This window comes from Pectinophora gossypiella, chromosome 29 (assembly GCF_024362695.1).
Source record: "Pectinophora gossypiella chromosome 29, ilPecGoss1.1, whole genome shotgun sequence".
Taxonomy (NCBI): Eukaryota; Metazoa; Arthropoda; class Insecta; order Lepidoptera; family Gelechiidae; genus Pectinophora; species Pectinophora gossypiella.
In genome coordinates, this window is record NC_065432.1 from 4772401 (window position 1) to 4789802 (window position 17402).

Sequence of the window (17402 nt, forward strand, 5' to 3'; positions counted from 1 at the left end):
TTATTTATTTTTTTAATTTATTGTGCGGGTACTCGCGTTTCACCGATCAGTAATGAAAATCAGTGTTGCCCTCTGGGTAAATAAATACTAAAAAAACTAATAAAAACCAAATACTAATAAATACTTTCTTTCTTTCTTAAATTTTCACTGAACCCTGGCCTTTTTTGGTGAACTGAGACACCCATACACCTTTATGTTTTCCAACTAAATATTAATGTGTGTATATTTTAATGTTGTAAATGTATATATGTGTGTCGAAGGTTTTACCTAAATAAACTTTTTTATTATTATTAATTCATCCATACTTTTTGTAAGCATGTCTGATGTATGTTTTTTTTTTAACAGCTTATGACCAAAGTACAGGATTAACTGAGAAAACAGTGGGTACGTATTTTTTCTAATGTTTCGTACGATTATATTTTTATCCCAATTGGGGTAGTTAGAGGTACATCCATCGCAAGATGAACTAAGACCCACGCCTCACCGAGCTTTCTATTGAGCCGCCGAAGGCCCCTGACATGACTCATGTAACGACTACGTACTTACATCAGTAAGTAGTAACCGGGACCAACTGCTTAACGTGCCTTCCAATCGTCTTACTTTCGGACAATCAGGTGATCAGCCTGCAATGTCCTAACCAAACTAGGGATTACAAAATGATTTTTGTGATGTGTCCCCACCGGGATTCGAACCCGGGACCTCCGGATCGTGAGCCTAACGCACGACCACGGAGGAGGTAGTAACACCGGCACCATACCACACGATAGAGGACCGAGCTTTCTGTTAGACCAATGTGATAGGTGAGCCGTATCGCCATCTATAATGGTCGAGCCAACTGTGTTAGTGAAAACTGCTCTGTGAACATCTTAGAATACGGATCAACGACCACGGACAACCAACACGGATTCGGCAACCGATACGAAATGGTGCGGGGCAGATGGTATTAACTACTTGGCCGGACAAATGGGGAGCGCTGAAGGCTCTCACCCGCCCGGTACAACGTTTAAGACAACAGGCCTGAGAGTGCCCAGTTGCGCGCGAACCTCGGCTCAGGGCGTCGTCTGAGAGGAAAATATTTGAAAGAATTAATCGACCCTAGCGGGTCGATAGCGATAAGCGCTGAATGAGGAAAATCGTCGACCACGCCGGGGGGTCGGTATCGGGGTCCGTAGAATGACCGTTTTATAAATATTATTCTTTATTTAAACTTAACTATTCTTCCTTTCTAGTAACCGCATCTGTCGAGACGACTATAATTGAAATTAAAACACACGCAGACGAGTTTTATAAAAGGTAATTTAATAAATAAATAAATAATAAAACTATACTACACTACACTACACACTACACTATACACACACACACACACACACACACTACACTATACTATTATAATTTATAATATTTATTCTCTTAATAATAAAATAATTTTATTTCAGGCATGTAACCCATATTTACATTTAAGTACATTAGCAATTATAAAATTAAAATTATAATGTAAAAATTCCAAAATCAATAAAACAAAATAGTAAAATTATATTAAGTTAAAACTAAATCAAATTAGAAAAATAGTCAAATAAAGATGATAATAATTTATTTATTTATTTATTTATTTATTACATATTCACACACATTATCATAACAGGCCAGGCCCAATTCGATAATGCTTAATACAATACAATCCAATTACAACTAAACATAAATCAATAGATAACAAAAATAATAATCAAATACATCATTAATAATTCCCATACATAAAAACAAAAAATTAGAACATTATTAAATTATTATTTCAAAAATTAACAATTAGTCAAATTTACAATCAATTGATATTTTAAATTAGTCAATGAATACCTAGTTCCTAGATCTTAAATTCCATTTACCTACTTAAGTACTCTAAAGTGACAACCGTAAATCTCGACAGAGTACAAACAAATACATCCAATTCCATGGACACTGCGTTAATTATATGGAGGGCAGTGGTGAGAGGCGCATAGCGTAGCACGTTAGTTCTCGCCGTCGGAACCACAAACACCTCATTTCGTGGCCCCCTACGCAGTCTTGTGTTAGGTACTTTGAGGCCTATACCTTCCAATATTTGCGGATTCGTCAGAAATCCCCTAAACACCTTGAATATATATATAGCGAGAGCCAACTTTCTTCTAACTTCTAACTTATTATACCCCACCATTCCCATAACAAAAAGGGTAGGATACATAAGGGGATAAAACGGATATACCCCGTAATTTTTATAATAAAGATAGCGCAAGAATTTATTTTGTATCTTTTCAAGCATGCCTATGTACTTAGCCTCATTGGGGTCCCACACGATAGAGCAGCTCTCTAGCCGGCTTCTTACCAGTGCATTATACAGTGTAGTTATGGTTCCAACCCCCTGAAATTCTCTACTTTGTCTGAGTACAAAACCCAGATTTCGGAAAGCCTTTTTACAAATATCCACAATGTGAGCTTTGAACGTCAGATCACTTGAAACACGTAATCCCAAATCACGAACTGAGTGCACCCTTGCCAAACTGTCGCCGTTAATACTATATTGGTAGTCTATAGGTCCTTGTGCTCTAGTAATCGACATGACACTACATTTAGCTATATTAAAAACTAATTTGTTTTTAAGGCCCCATTCGGCTACCCTGTCAATGTCATTTTGCAGGAGCTTACAACACGAAACCTCATTTACCTGCAAGTATAACTTTAAGTCATCCGCAAATAGTAGGCAGCCTGCATCCCGTATTACGCTTGGTAAGTCATTTATCATAATAAGGAACTGCAAGGGCCCCAAGTTACTACCCTGACTTACACCGGATCGTATTTCATATGTATCTGACTCATACCCTCCGTACTCCACATATTGTTTCCTCTTTGTTAAATAACTCACAAAGAATTTAAGTAGAGCAGGTGTGCAACCAATTTCAGCCAATTTCAACAATAATACATCGTGGTTCACTAAATCAAATGCTTTTTTGTAATCAAAGTAAGCAACATCTACTTGTCCCCCAACTCTACAGTCAATAGCGTTAGTGGCGTATTTCATGAAGACCAAGAGATTAGACTGGGTCCCTCTACCCGGCCGAAAGCCATGCTGGGAATCCGACAGTAGCACCTGTATCTGAGCGTAAATATTATTATATAGGATGGATTCGAAAACTTTAGCAAAAGTTGACAATACGGCTATAGGCCGATGTTCAGACACATCAGAGTCTCCACCACTCTTCGGCACGGGAACTACTCTAGTGGTTTTCCATGGCTCGGGGTATGTACCCGTTGCTATAATTAAATTAAATAAGTGTAGGAGAGGCCGATCCAATACCGCTGCGCAGTCCTTCGCTACAAACGTTGGTATTCCATCAGGTCCCCTTGAACTCTTAGCCTTAAGTCTGCGCAGTGCCACCTGTACATCACTCAGTGATAACTGGCTGATATGTACTCTGTAAGCCGATGGCTTAGCAGCTGCCGCAGCTGCCTCAGGATCGAGCAGAGGACTCTCCCGCTCGTACACTGACTCAAAGTTTTCAGCAAAAGCATGCGCGCACTCATGGTTATCTAGCACCACTCCATTTAATTATATTAAGTACATATTAATAGAACAGAATAGAATAGAAATATTTATTAAAAAAGGACGCCACGCAAAAAAAAGAAAAAAAACATCATAATCACACAATAATAACAATGCAGTAACTAATTCCTGCTGTATTATAGACTGCTCTATTCCGGTGGTCTAACAGTCACCGTGGTCTAGTGGTTAGAGCGTTAGGCCCACGATCTGGAGGTCCGGGTTCGATTCCCGATGGGGACATTGTCGAAATCGCTTTGTGAGACTGTCCTTTGTTTGGTAAGGACTTTTTAGGCTTGAATCACCTGATTGTCCGAAAAAGTAAGATGATTCCTTGCTTCGGAGGGCACGTGAAGCCGTTGGTCCCGGCTATTAGCCGTAAAAACACCTCCATCAACCCGCAGTGGAGCAGCGTGGAGGAGTATGCTCCATACCCCCTCCGGTTGATTGAGGGGAGGCCTGTGCCCAGCAGTGGGACGTATATAGGCTGTTTATATATGTACGTATGCATTCCGGTAGCAAATATGCCGTGTTAACAGACTGGTTAATCACCTTCGACCATTCCATTGTAATGCTTATTTTTGTTTTCTTTTTATGTTAAATATGCAATTTTTTTGAGTTAATAAATATTTTTATTATTTATTTATTATTATGAGGATGAGGAGCTCGGTGGCGCAGCGGTAAACGGTCTGAGATTGTTGAAGTTAAGCAACTTTCGCAAGGGCCGGTCATAGGATGGGTGACCACAAAAAAAAGTTTTCATCTCGAGCTCCTCCGTGCTTCGGAAGGCACGTTAAGCCGTTGGTCCCGGCTGCATTTGCAGTCGTTAATAACCATCAATCCGCACTGGGCCCGCGTGGTGGTTTAAGGCCTGATCTCCCTACCCATCCATAGGGAAGGCCCGTGCCCCAGCAGTGGGGACGTTAATGGGCTGATGATGATGATGATGATTTATTATAATATAGATGATAGAGTGGAATAAGAGCAGGAGGATGATAAATTTAGTTTTTGTGATGTTTTTTGCGCGGTGGTTTCTGATCTAAGCAGGTATACCTATTGAGCGATACCTATCAAGTATGGCGGTGCGTACGACACAGCATAAATAACTTAGTTATTAAGTTAAATTACCCTCGAACTTAAATTCTTTATATACCGTTAAATGTATACAATTTATTAACACAGTTAATTTGATTTGATTGTTTAGTTTTAAGCTTATTATTTTTAATATTTTTTGGGGTTCAGCTGAAAATCAGCGTTGTGGCTCTCCCTCAATGTAGGAGTGTCACAACATCTTGCTGAGCTGATGTCCCTTTTTAGAGATAAGGTTTAAATTCATTGTTTTGTTTTCTATTGTGTGTACCACCTACTTGTTTCTAAAATAAATGTTTTTCTTTCTTTCTTTCTTTCTTTCTTCTCATGTAAGTGACTGTATGTCTTTTTTGAGAATAAAGTAACTTTAAACCGATTTTTTCTCTCTTTTAAAGGAAATTCGAAAAGAAAATGGGAACATTCACAAACTTTGTTGTATCTCTAATGGATGCGTTTATTAGGCACAATTCTTCCGCCGGAGAAAACAGATTTCTACACAGATTTGTGGTTTTATTTGACAGGTGAGCTGACAAAAAGAAACGTAAGATGATTCTTTGCTTCGGAGGGCATTTTAAGCCGTTGGTACCGGCTATTAGCCGTAAAATCACCTCCACTATCACGCAGTGGAGCAGCGTGGTGGAGTATGCTTCATACCCCCTCCGGTTTACAGCGTTCCCACGCCTGTGCCCAGCAGTGGGACGTATATAAGCCGTTTATGTTATATAATATGTTATGAGATGTACATAAATCAAGAAAATTTTATAGTAAAAAAGGGGTTTTAGGGTAAATTTTGTATTTTTTGTATTTTTTTTAATAATAAGTATATTTTTTTATAATTTTCTTTGCAATAGCTATTTCTTTATTATTATTATTTATGTATATTTGTACGCCTGCTACTAAAGTCACCGACATAGCTCAGAGAATTGCAAAGCTGAAGTAGCAGTGGGCAGGACACATAGCGAGGAGAACCGACGGCCGCTGGGGCGGAGATCCTTGGGGGAGGCCTATGCCCAGCAGTGGGCGTCGTACGGCTGATGATGATGGTACGCCTGCATGCAGCCGAACACATCACAACAATATTATTCAGATAACAATATCTGAATAATTTTACCACCTTTTTGTATTTTATGTGTTCTCGCAAATAAATTGATTTGATTTGATTTGAGTATTTTTAAATTATTTTCCGCTCCATTTTGCGAAATTGCGACGGAAATTTCTACTTGATATCAACTCAGAATCATGGTCTGAATCATAGCTGAAAGTTTTCGTTACGATGTGACTAACACCCTGTACGTCTATAATATATGTATGTATATTCTTTTCGAAATAATAAATAATAAGTTTAAGTAGGTATATAATGTTAGGTTATGTATAGGTTAGGTACTTATATCTATTTGTAAGTATGTTATATATTTATTTGAATGTATTTATTGGTAAGTTGTACTTATAGTTTGTACCCGCAATCTTTCAATTTTCTTTACATTTTTCCTCACCTTATGGTTGTCTGGAAGAAATCGCTTTAAGCGATAAGGCCGCCATTTGCCATTTACTTAGTTAAGAGTCTTTTTGTAATTATTTCTTTTTATTTTGGTGCAATAAAGTGTATTTGTATTGTATTGTATAGTAAGTTTTTTTTTTTCAGATATTACCATGAGACTAAATTCAATGCGTTAGGGGAACCTTTCCTTCGACACACTTCGCAATATCTCCACAAATTGCAAATTAAACCGAAAGAAGAAATTAAATGTAAGTCTTATGTGTAACTTAACAGCTTTGCGCCTGTACGGCCTCCGTGGTCCAGTGGTTGAGCGTTGGGCTCACGATCCGGAGGTCCTAGGTTCGTATCTCGGTGGGGACATATCACAAAAACCTCTTTGTGACCAAATTGGAGATGTCCTTAGAAAAGGTTCAATACGATCTACTCTGAACCGGCGTGCGTGTATGAAGCGATTGATGAATGTGGAGGAAGCAAGAGAAGTGTGTCAGGATCGAAGCAAATGGAATTCTATAGTCTCTGCTTACCCCGTTGGGAAATAGGCATGAGTTTATGTATGTTTATGTATGATCCCAAGTTTGGTTACGACATTACAGGCTGATCACCTGATTGTCCAAAAAGTAAAATGATCCGTGCTTTGGAAGGCACGTTAAGCCATTTGTCCCGGTTACTAACTTACTGATGTATAATGATAGTAAAATGATTCCGTGATTCGGAAGGAATGTTTAAATTTAAAACACCTCCACCAACCCGCAGTGGAACAGCATGGTCCATGCTCCATGGTTGACCGAGAGGCGGCCTGTGTCAGCACTGGGATATATATATAGACCTCGACGCTAAACGTGATGAGTTGAAGGCCCGTCCCCCTGCCGCTATTCATTATAATTACCAAAACGGTGTGCTCACGTGCCCTTACTGTGCGCGAGAGTTCACTGTAAAGATAGGCTACATAAGCCATCTTCGGGCGCATCAGCGTCGTGCCGACTAGGAGTCGAAGTGGTCGCCATGGCCGAAATCGGTCGGAGAGATCATTATCATCATCATATATAGGCTGTTTTAACTTCCAATTTTTTGAACGATTTGACTGTTTTTATTTTTTCACCTAGAGGTACACATCCTTAGGAATAGTACATACGTACATATACATACATAAACTCACGCCCGTAATCCCTAATGGGGTGGGCAGAGCCACAAGTAATCAAAGACAACTTGCAGCCACTGTTGATACGAAGTCCAAAGATGGATATGATGAACCTTATGGTGATAAGGGATCAGCCTATCGCCCATAACATTAGTCCATCATGTTAGAGGACACAATCCCTCTGTCGGTTTTTACGACATGCCCGGGAAGAGAAGCAGCTGAACGTGTTCTATGTTAGGAATAGTTATAAAGTAAAATAAAATAATTATTAGATAAGAAAGAGATAGCGACAAAATGATGATTTCTGAAGTAAGGTAAAAATGTAGAAAGAGGTACATAATGGGTCATATCTCCTAAACCTTAAATAATCTGAACATATATGGGGGTGTTTCTGGTAGCCAATGAGCCCCTCTATCTAATGTTTCATTATGAACCTGAACTTCTGGGCCAACCTGTATAATGATATATTTCGGTGTCTGCAGGCTTTTATGCTTAAAAGGAGTCATCAACCCCAACTTAGAATTTACTTTGTAAAGTGAAATAAAAATATTTTCATTTTTTTTTTTTCATTTTTATATTCACCTTTTTTTTGCTGATCACCTGATTGTCCAAAAAGTAAAAAGATCCGTGCTTCGGAAGGCACGTTAAGCCGTTGGTCCCGGTTATTACTTACTGATGTCAGTATGTACTCGTTATATGAGTCATGTCAGGGGCCTTTGGCGGCTCAATAGTAACCCTGACACCAGGGTTGATGAGGTTGGTACTCCACCTCACAACCCACACGATAGAAGAGAAGATTTTCATATTCTTTCAGATATATACGTCTTAGTGCGTCACGCAATGAATGCTAGAGGGTCTTACCTAGCGGGTGATTTGAACACCATCTTTGACTTTCTCGACGATATATACGATGACTCCGATGTTCCTCCCATGCTTGCTGTCCTCCAGGATCTGTATGAAGAGACCCGCTACATAAGTTACACTCAAGTCGCTGATAAACTACTGCAAAATGTAAGTTGCTGAAGCACTTTGATGCTCTAAGAGTGAGGCTCTCACCCGGTGTCCGAGAACGGGATTCCCTTAAAATGCATAAATGGTTTTGTCATAATTTTAATTATCATAATCCTTTTCGCATAACGTTTTTAAGCATAATAGTACTTTCCCATAATAACATCTAAGAATACTGGTTTTTTAGGTATAACTTATTTTTGGACTAATATTTTTTGGTATAAATTTGATTCGCATATAAATAGGTATCCATAATTCTTTTTTAGAATAATAGTGCTTTGTCATAATTTTTACAAGGCATAACAGTAGGTTAGAGTGCGGCGGGGGTGGCTCTTGGGCCACCCCTACGCCGCCAACATGTTTATCTTACACATGAAAAGTATGCTGACCAACAGCATGAAATAGAGTCAAAAAATATAAAAAGTCACAATCATGAACCAAATGCAGCTAAGGAAAAAGTAAGTTTCGGAAATGTTCAAAGTTGTGCCAAAACTTTTCTTATTTGGAGTATAGTTTTTATGCTTATAATAATTATGCTTATATAACATTATTGTCTTTAAATATTATGCTTATAGTAGTTATGACTTTTAAAATTATGCTTAAAAAGTTATGACAAATTAATACTATGCGTAACTAATAATAGGACAAGTAATATTATGCCATGGTAAATTATTACATAAAAATTTATGCGTAAAAATAGAGAACCAGAACACCAGTTCTAAAACGCTAAAACAGCCCTTTTCTTTTTAAATAAATAAAATAAATAAAAAGAGTTTATTTCGGACATGTTCCATAGTGGTTAGTAACAAGCAATAAACAACTTAATCTAGCGTTAGTAATAGAACGATAAAAATAAAATAACATTTACACACGACACGGCTCGACAATTATAAACAACAAGAAAACGTACACATTAATACAACACATTACTAATAAGCAGGTTCCCACCGCCTGGTACCGGTATCTGCAAGTCCACTTCAGTATGTAAGCGCATCCAGTGGCCCAGCAGTGGGGAGTCCCACCTATCAGTCAACACGCTCAGAATGCCGTTTGAGCTGGAACGTAAGCGCCTCAATAGCGATGCACACCTCTTCCTAATAATTGCAAAGAAACAATCTGGTATTGTGATCGGCAAACATTTTTGACGCACTGCAAAAACGCGGCAGCCCAAACAGCACCCTGAACGCGTTATTGCGTTCCCATACAAACGTTTTCTAACTAAAAGGTACAGTCAATTTGAGCTTTATCGTTATTGTATAAAGTGAAACTCATATTTAACTTAGAAACTTGTACACCATCACAGTATGCAAATAAAGAATACCTATTGAATATTCGAAGTTCATATTGCAAGCAGTCACTGTTGTTTAAGCAAAGTAGGTGTTGACAATTGCAACATAAAATACCTTTTAAAAAAAAAGTTTATAAAAAATAATAATTCTTTACTATTTTTAAATTATTAATTTTGTATTCGGCTTTTTGGCGGGAAACGGGAACGGGACAGAAAGTTGCTTTCTTCATTGAATAATCTAAATAATTAATACGAAGTGGTATTTTGTGGTTAATGATCGCATTAAGTTAGTCGGAAGACATTCGCGAGTGTTATTATATCGGAGTATTCAATAAACAAAGTGTATCTGCCTATTTTCGCTTCGTGGCAGGAAGCCGCTTCATAACTCGAAAGTTATGCGGACTTTTGAATTAATTCGTTTGGGGTTCGGAGTAGGAGTCTACTCCGAGGGTCGGGGCTTAGGTTTCATCATCATCATCTTTCATCATTTCATCAATCATCAAGAAAAAAAAATACGTAAGACATGGCTGTATGGGCATAGTTCCCTTTGCCTTACCCCTTTGCCTTACCCTTCGGGGAAAACCAAAACAAAAAAAAAATCAAAAAATCATCGATCTTCTCTTATTGTCGGACATGTTTATAACCTTTGTAATTATATACTAAAACCGAATTTTATACGAAGTGGCAAACAATCAGCGTTTTTTTTAATACAGTCTGCGAGTGGTGATTTTTTTTTCTTTTTATTTATTTCACTCACAACAACTATCTTTACAGGATAACCTAATGCGTCAGAGTTGGGGACTTATTTATACATATTTAAAATTAATCATTAATTATTTTTTACTAGTACAATATACAATTTCCTTATTTAAGTATAACGGATCACACTCATTGCTATTTTTGCGAATTCACTCTTGGAACACGAAAACAGATCCACTCTCTCAGCTATCTCATTTACTGTGCGCAACGTTCGAACAAATGGGTCTTTTGACAGAAGGTTGGTGCGGGCCGTCGGTACTGCCAATAGGCGCGGGCGCCGTCGCCTCCATATTACCTGTCTGGTACGCATAGCTGTAAGCGCATACGCATAGTTGTAAATAATCAGTCCACACACATTCTAACAGTAGGTGTGTTCCTGCACATTATAAATCTTTTTGTCAGGACGAAGTCTGTCGGATTCGGTAGTAGATAATAGATATGGTTTATGCGAACTTTTTCAGCAATATTTTTTTTTTCAGCTAGTATTCAAAAAGCTGCAGTCGTTAGCGGGCAATGAGAGGCTGAAGATTTTAGCGGTGTCACTGAACACATTAATGTCGAAGAGATTTGGCGGCATGATAATCGTCCCACCGCCCAAGTAAGCATAGCCTTTTCTTTTTTTTTCGTATTTTAGATTTAGGCTCTCGCCCGGTACAACGTTTAAGACAACAGGCCTGAGGGTGCCCAGTTGGGCGCGAACCTCGGCTCAGGGCGTCGTCTGAGAGGAAAAATATTTGAAAGAATTAATCGACCCGGGTCGATAGCGATAAGCGCTGAATGAGGGGAATCGTCGACCACGCAGGCGGGGTCGGTATCGGGGTAACATAGCCTTTACAATTACTGCACGTATTGAAGGTACACTCTCCGCTTTGAATCCTTTTTGTTTGATATTTTTGACGAATTGATATTTATTACGAACTAAGCAAACATAAAAACAGTGGCAAAAGAACATGACAAGTGGTCACATAACAAATTAAAAATTAAAAAGGTAGGTACATATTAAAAAGGTACAAATTAAAGATGTACAATTTAGAAAGTACACATTTAATTTGTACCTTTTACTTTGTACGTTTTTAATAGTACCTTACAAAGTAAAAGGTAACAAAAATAGGGTACAAAGTAACAGGTACAAATTTAATGTGTACTTTTTAATTTGACCGGCCAACTGAAACTAAATTTTGTACTTACTGAAAATAGTTTTCCTAAAAAACTGAGTTCTATGCTTTTACGACGACTAAATTATTGTCTGAGTCATCCCTCAAAGTTTTCCCGGTATAAAACATAAGTTGCTTTTGCATTTGTATACAGTCATGAGCAATATAATGTACCCGCTTTAGGACTCTGTCGCACTAACATATTTGACATTTAGTGAGACTTACAGTTCAATTTGTCAAAAAAGTTAATGTGACATGGTACCAAAGTGTATACATATTTTAATGCTCGTGACCGTACATATAATATTCTTTTATATTATAGTGCAGCGGTACGAAGAAAAGTGGAACACCTAACATCTCCTATGCATTTGAACATAAAGCGAAAACCGTCATCTAAGCGAAAGCACATACATGAAGTTACATCAATACCAAATAAGGACCAACGATATCCGCAAGCAAAGAATCATAAAAGCACGACAAGATCTCTACTTTCTCAAAAGAGGATCTTACGATCGATAAATAACACTGCGGGTAGTCGGAAAAATGATTTGAAGGTAGTGTCAAAGACCAATAAGACGGGAAAAGATGGCGAAGAGTCATGTGACGGAAGATCTTCCAGTAATAGTAGTAAGAGTTACATACATACGTAAATCGTAGGTATAGAAAGGCAACTCCTCTCCCCACCAGCGGCTGAGCTAGGTTTACCTCACCCCCTCGGTCTTACTTTAGTCTTCGACCGTGTAGGCGTCAGACGTCACACACACAGATGCGCGTGTACGATAACGTCAATGTTAGCGTCTGTGTAAGAGGTATGTTTGTATGAAGTGTCCGGGGTGTAGTTTTCTAATATGTGAAGTTTTCACTAACACAGTTGGCTCGACCATTGTAAACGGCGATACGACTCATCTATCACGTTGGTCTAACAGAAAGCTCGGCGAGGTGTGAGTTTTTAGTTCATCTTGCGATGGATGTACCTCAGTCTACTTTTTTTTAATCAAATGAGGTTGTTCTCGACACCGTACTGCCTCTTAAAGAGGTTAAGGTTTTCCTTAAAGTCAGTCTTGCCTTAAAGGACCTCAGTTGGGATATAATCATCAGCTTTTACTATACTCTATACTACTACTACAATAGACTACACTACCACGTTGGTCTAACAGACATAACAACAACAGAACATAACATGTATTGAAATTAATTTACAAAATCTATTTCAGCTTCAACCAGTCGATCAGAAGAGGGTATGGCCATAGGAGCAAGAAGATTGATGGATACAAGAAGAAGCAGACACCATCGACCGCACAAGCGAAGCCACCATAGACACAAGCACAGACACGGCAAGACACAACACAAACACGCATCCCAAAACCACAGAAGGCGAAAGCACCCGAACTTACACAGAGAAATTAGGAACAATTTACACAAATATGAACAGTATATGGGGAGTTTAGACAGAGTATCAAAAGAACATGACGAAGACGACACAGAATTGACTAGGGAAAACATGAAGCACCACCACAGGAAACATCACGGAAGACGCAGACATAAACACAAGAGGCATCATGGAAGGAAACATAAGAATTTAAGAAGAGAAGTGGATGAAGCGAAGATGTCTAAAGCTGATAGCGAATATGAAGAGGAGGCAGCAGCTGAACTGGCCCTGGATCAGACTAAAGGTCACTCCATCGTGGCGCCTGAAGATGAATCTGAAGAAACGCCTCCACCGAAACCTATGCGAAATAAATTCATACACCCGCCGTTTACACCTCCACTGCAAAAGGATTTTGATGGTTACAACGAAGCGCTCCCAGGACAAAGAAAACCAGACATGCAAAGAACACCTAAACGTAATAACTTCATGCATCAACCCCTGGATAGACCCGCTGATCATCCGAAGGACTCGGATGATGATAACGATAAGGCCGTGGAGCAACGAAAGCCACCTAATCGTTACAATTTCATGAACCAACCCCTTGGGAGACAACCTGGAAATGACGGTGACCATGAAAAGGACTCCGATGGCGATAACGAAAAGCCCCCAGGTCACCGAAAGCCACCTAATCGTTACAATTTCATGAACCAACCCCTGGGGAGACAACCTGGAAACGACCGTGATCGTGAAAAGGCATCCGATGGAGATAACGAAAATTCTCCAAAAGAAAGGAAACCTAATCGTTATTTCACAAATCAACCAAAAAGACCACGAGATGGAAAGTCTGATGTTGACAACGAAAAGCCACCCAATCGTTATAAATTCAATAACAAACCCAAGAGAAGGCCGCCTGGTGGAAAGGACTCGGATAAAGAAGACCTAAGACCAAACAGTTTCAGAAATCCACCAATGGGGAGACCACCAATGAGAAGACCGCCCAATTTAGAAAAAGACAACAGTGCTATAGAAAAATTTGGGAATCCCGGACCAAGAATGGATTACCCAGAGTTTGCAAGTAAGGGTGGACCTAAACAAGATATTAATGTACCTCTAGAAGAAGAAGATTCTAGCGAAGATGATGGTATTGACTCCTCAGCAAGCACGTTCACCGTAAACTCCAATGATGCCAGGAAAATGGGACCTCAACCTACTCGCAAAAAACCATGCAAATACGGGGTTACTACATCAAATAAGTCTGGAAAAGATTCCACGCAGAAAAAGTCTTCGTTCAGTTTGAAACACATCAAAAAAGGTCTACTGAGGAAAATTTACGAAATGTCCAAACAAGGGAAGCAAGGATTAAAAAAATTAAGGAAAAATCTGACAGCGCCATCTAGTAGAAGTGACGAGGAACACGTTATAAAGTCCAATATCTACAAAGCGCTTGGCTACATGAAGGGCTTGACTATTTTGCCGACATCCGAGAAGTACACACTTACTATGGACCCGAGGAAGTACTTCAAATGATCAACAGATGGCGCCACTAATGTCTTTTGGAAATTTAAATATGGCTGGCTGTTATTTTATAAGTGTCAAAATGTCAACGAATAATTAACTTGCTTTCTTTTTGTTTATGTTTCGAAGATATTTATTCCGAATATTGTTAATCTTTTATTAAATTAAAGTACCTACTTTGTTCAATAAGGGACTTTCCAGGCTGTTTTCACTAAAACCAATATAAGTAGATGGCGTTCTACAAATTTAACGTAATAATTACATATTTTCTCATTACTCGGGTATATAATTATTCAAAAATACAATGTAGTAGCAGAAGCATTATATAAAAATTATTGTTGCTTGATATTTGGATCACATTGGCCCCGATTCCTGCAGACACCGCCTAATTTTATTTAAAGTTATATCCGTCATTTTCATATCCGTCGAAAAGGAAAGGGACGGATGATTCACAGCTCTTAATTTTAGGAAGAATGAGTGAATGAATGAATAACCCGGGCGAATCAAAAGGTACGTCGCTGGTATGCAATCCGTTTGACGTGCTGTCTACTTAACTTTGTCGGGTTATTGACGGATGTAAAATTTTTAGACGGTTGGTTTAGATTTGTGCTTAAAATTGACGTGTGTTCCATAAATTTTATGCTTGTCGATTACCCGTCCCTTTCCTTTTCGGCGGATAAGAAAATGACAGATATAACTTAAAATAAAATTAGATGGTATTTACAGGAATTAGCACCATTATGTACTTAAAGAATTAAGTTTACCACCTATAATGCTTCGCAAAAATATCCTAGAATATTCTAACTGAATGTTTTCATAAAGACCAAATGTTCTACGATATTTTTGCGTTCACGGTAGTTTGAGTTGTTAGGAGTAATTCTATACTTATATACAACTCAGAATAATCAGCCGAATTATCCCTGTCAGTATTCGTTACGATTTGGCCCTGCGCAGACGACAGACTATCCGTGACGCACTTTTTAGTCTGTGAAAATATAACCTATGCAATTATATGCAGTAACGCACACGACGCGCAAAAAGTCCGGCGCGTTACTGCATATAATTGCATAGGTTATATTTTCACAGACTAAAAAGTGCGTCACGCACGGATAGTCTGTCGTCTGCGCAGGGCCTTTCACTTACACCCCGTACAAGTACATACAAGTAGATAGGGTGTTAGTGACATCGTAACAAATACTGAGGGGGATGATTCAGACCATGACTCTGAGTTGATATCAAGTGGAATTACTGTCGGAAAATGTATTAAAATATTTGTGCTTTTTTCAGTTCCATACTTTTGCGACGGAAAATACCGCGCGTCCGGATCTACCCTTAAAGTTTTCGTTACGATGTCACTAACATCCTGTATATATTGTTATTCACCTATTAATATATAACAAGACATAATAACATGTAAGTAGCTAAAAAAGACGAACTTTATAACTTCTAAGTAATAGTATGGTCATACGTATTGTACTCCACAATGGCAACACTTGACTGACAATTGTCAATGGGCGAAGGATCTATAGATCTTGAATGCCACTTCCGTTCTGGCGCTATACTTTTGTCATGGCTGTTTAGCATAAATTCTAACAAATCCACAATTGGAAAAAGGTTTTGTTAAACACATAAATAACATCATCATCAGCCGTACAGTCATGAGCAATATAATGTACCCACTTTAGGACTCTGTCGCACTAACATATTTGACATTTAGTGAGACTTACAGTTCAATTTGTCAAATAAGTTAATGCGACATGGTACCAAAGTGTATACATATTAATGCTCGTGACCGTACGACGCCCACTGCTGGGCATAGGCCTCCCCCAAGGATCTCCATAAATATACATAACAAAAATAATCTGTTGTTACGACGTTATCGTACACGCGCATCTGTGTGTGTGACGTCTGACGCCATACGATTGAAGACTAAAGTAAGACCGAGGGGGTGAGGTAAACCTAGCTCAGCCGCTGGTGGGGAGAGGAGTTGCCTTTCTATACCTACGATTTACGTATGTACCTACGTATGTAACTCTTACTACTATTACTGGAAGATCTTCCGTCACATGATTCAGCGCCATCTTTCCCCGTCTTATTGGTCTTTGACACTACCTTCAAATCATTTTCCGACTACCCATCGATCGTAAGATCCTCTTTTGAGAAATTAGCGATTTTGTCGTGCTTTTATGATTATTTGCTTGCGAATATCATTGTCTCTTATTTGGTATTGATGTAACTTCATGTGTGGGCTTTCGCTTGGATGATGGTTTTCGCTTTATGTTCAAATGCATGAGATGTTAGGTGTTCCACTTTTCCTCGTACCGGTGCACTATAATATAAAATAATATAATATGTATATAAATGCAAAAGCGGAAAGGGAAGGAAAACCTAGCTCAGATGCTAGTGGAGAGCGGAGAGTTGCCGGACTTGTGAGCGTCAGAATCGCTGGTTGTCTGAACCGTTGCCCAATGAGAGTTGATTCAAGAATTGCTACATATTTGCTTATATTTGCTACATAGTTTAGATAATTGCTACATATGATATATATTTCGAAATAAGATTTTCTTTTTTGACCAGCCATACTGACGTTTGGTTAGCTGGTGGCCTCCTAGTTTAAGGTCAAGCATACGGAGTTACCCAAAACGTGTTGTGCCTATAATTGCTATATATTTACTTCATTTATATATTTTAGTTGTAGCCTTATACGTACATTAAATAAAAAGACAGCTTTAATTTGAATTTGTCCAAGGAAATAGTGCCTGGCAAAATTATAAAGGCAAATACCTAATTATGCAGCGCAAGCCGAACAATATTTTTAGGCTCTGGCAACCGAATGTAAGCTGTCTTTTTATTTAATGTACGTATCCTTATTCTCTGCTTACCCCGGTGGGAAATATGCGTGAGTTTATGTATGTATGTTTATTAAAGATCACAAAACAGGGGGGTTAAAATGGCCACATCGAAGCAATTCATCTAAAAAAGCAATGTTGCTATTAGACATTTGCGCATATAA

At 38.6% G+C, this 17402-nt stretch overlaps 1 protein-coding gene across 1 annotated transcript; it reads left to right on the forward strand.

Moving 5' to 3' along the window:
- Positions 1–12059: 12059 nt before the first annotated feature.
- On the forward strand, positions 12060–14401 carry LOC126379691 (uncharacterized). Its single transcript, XM_050028511.1, has 2 exons — positions 12060–12132; positions 12720–14401. Exon 2 carries the CDS (start codon positions 12746–12748, stop codon positions 14399–14401), a length of 1656 nt encoding a protein of 551 aa, XP_049884468.1. The 5' UTR covers positions 12060–12132; positions 12720–12745.
- The last annotated feature ends 3001 nt before the right edge of the window (positions 14402–17402 follow it).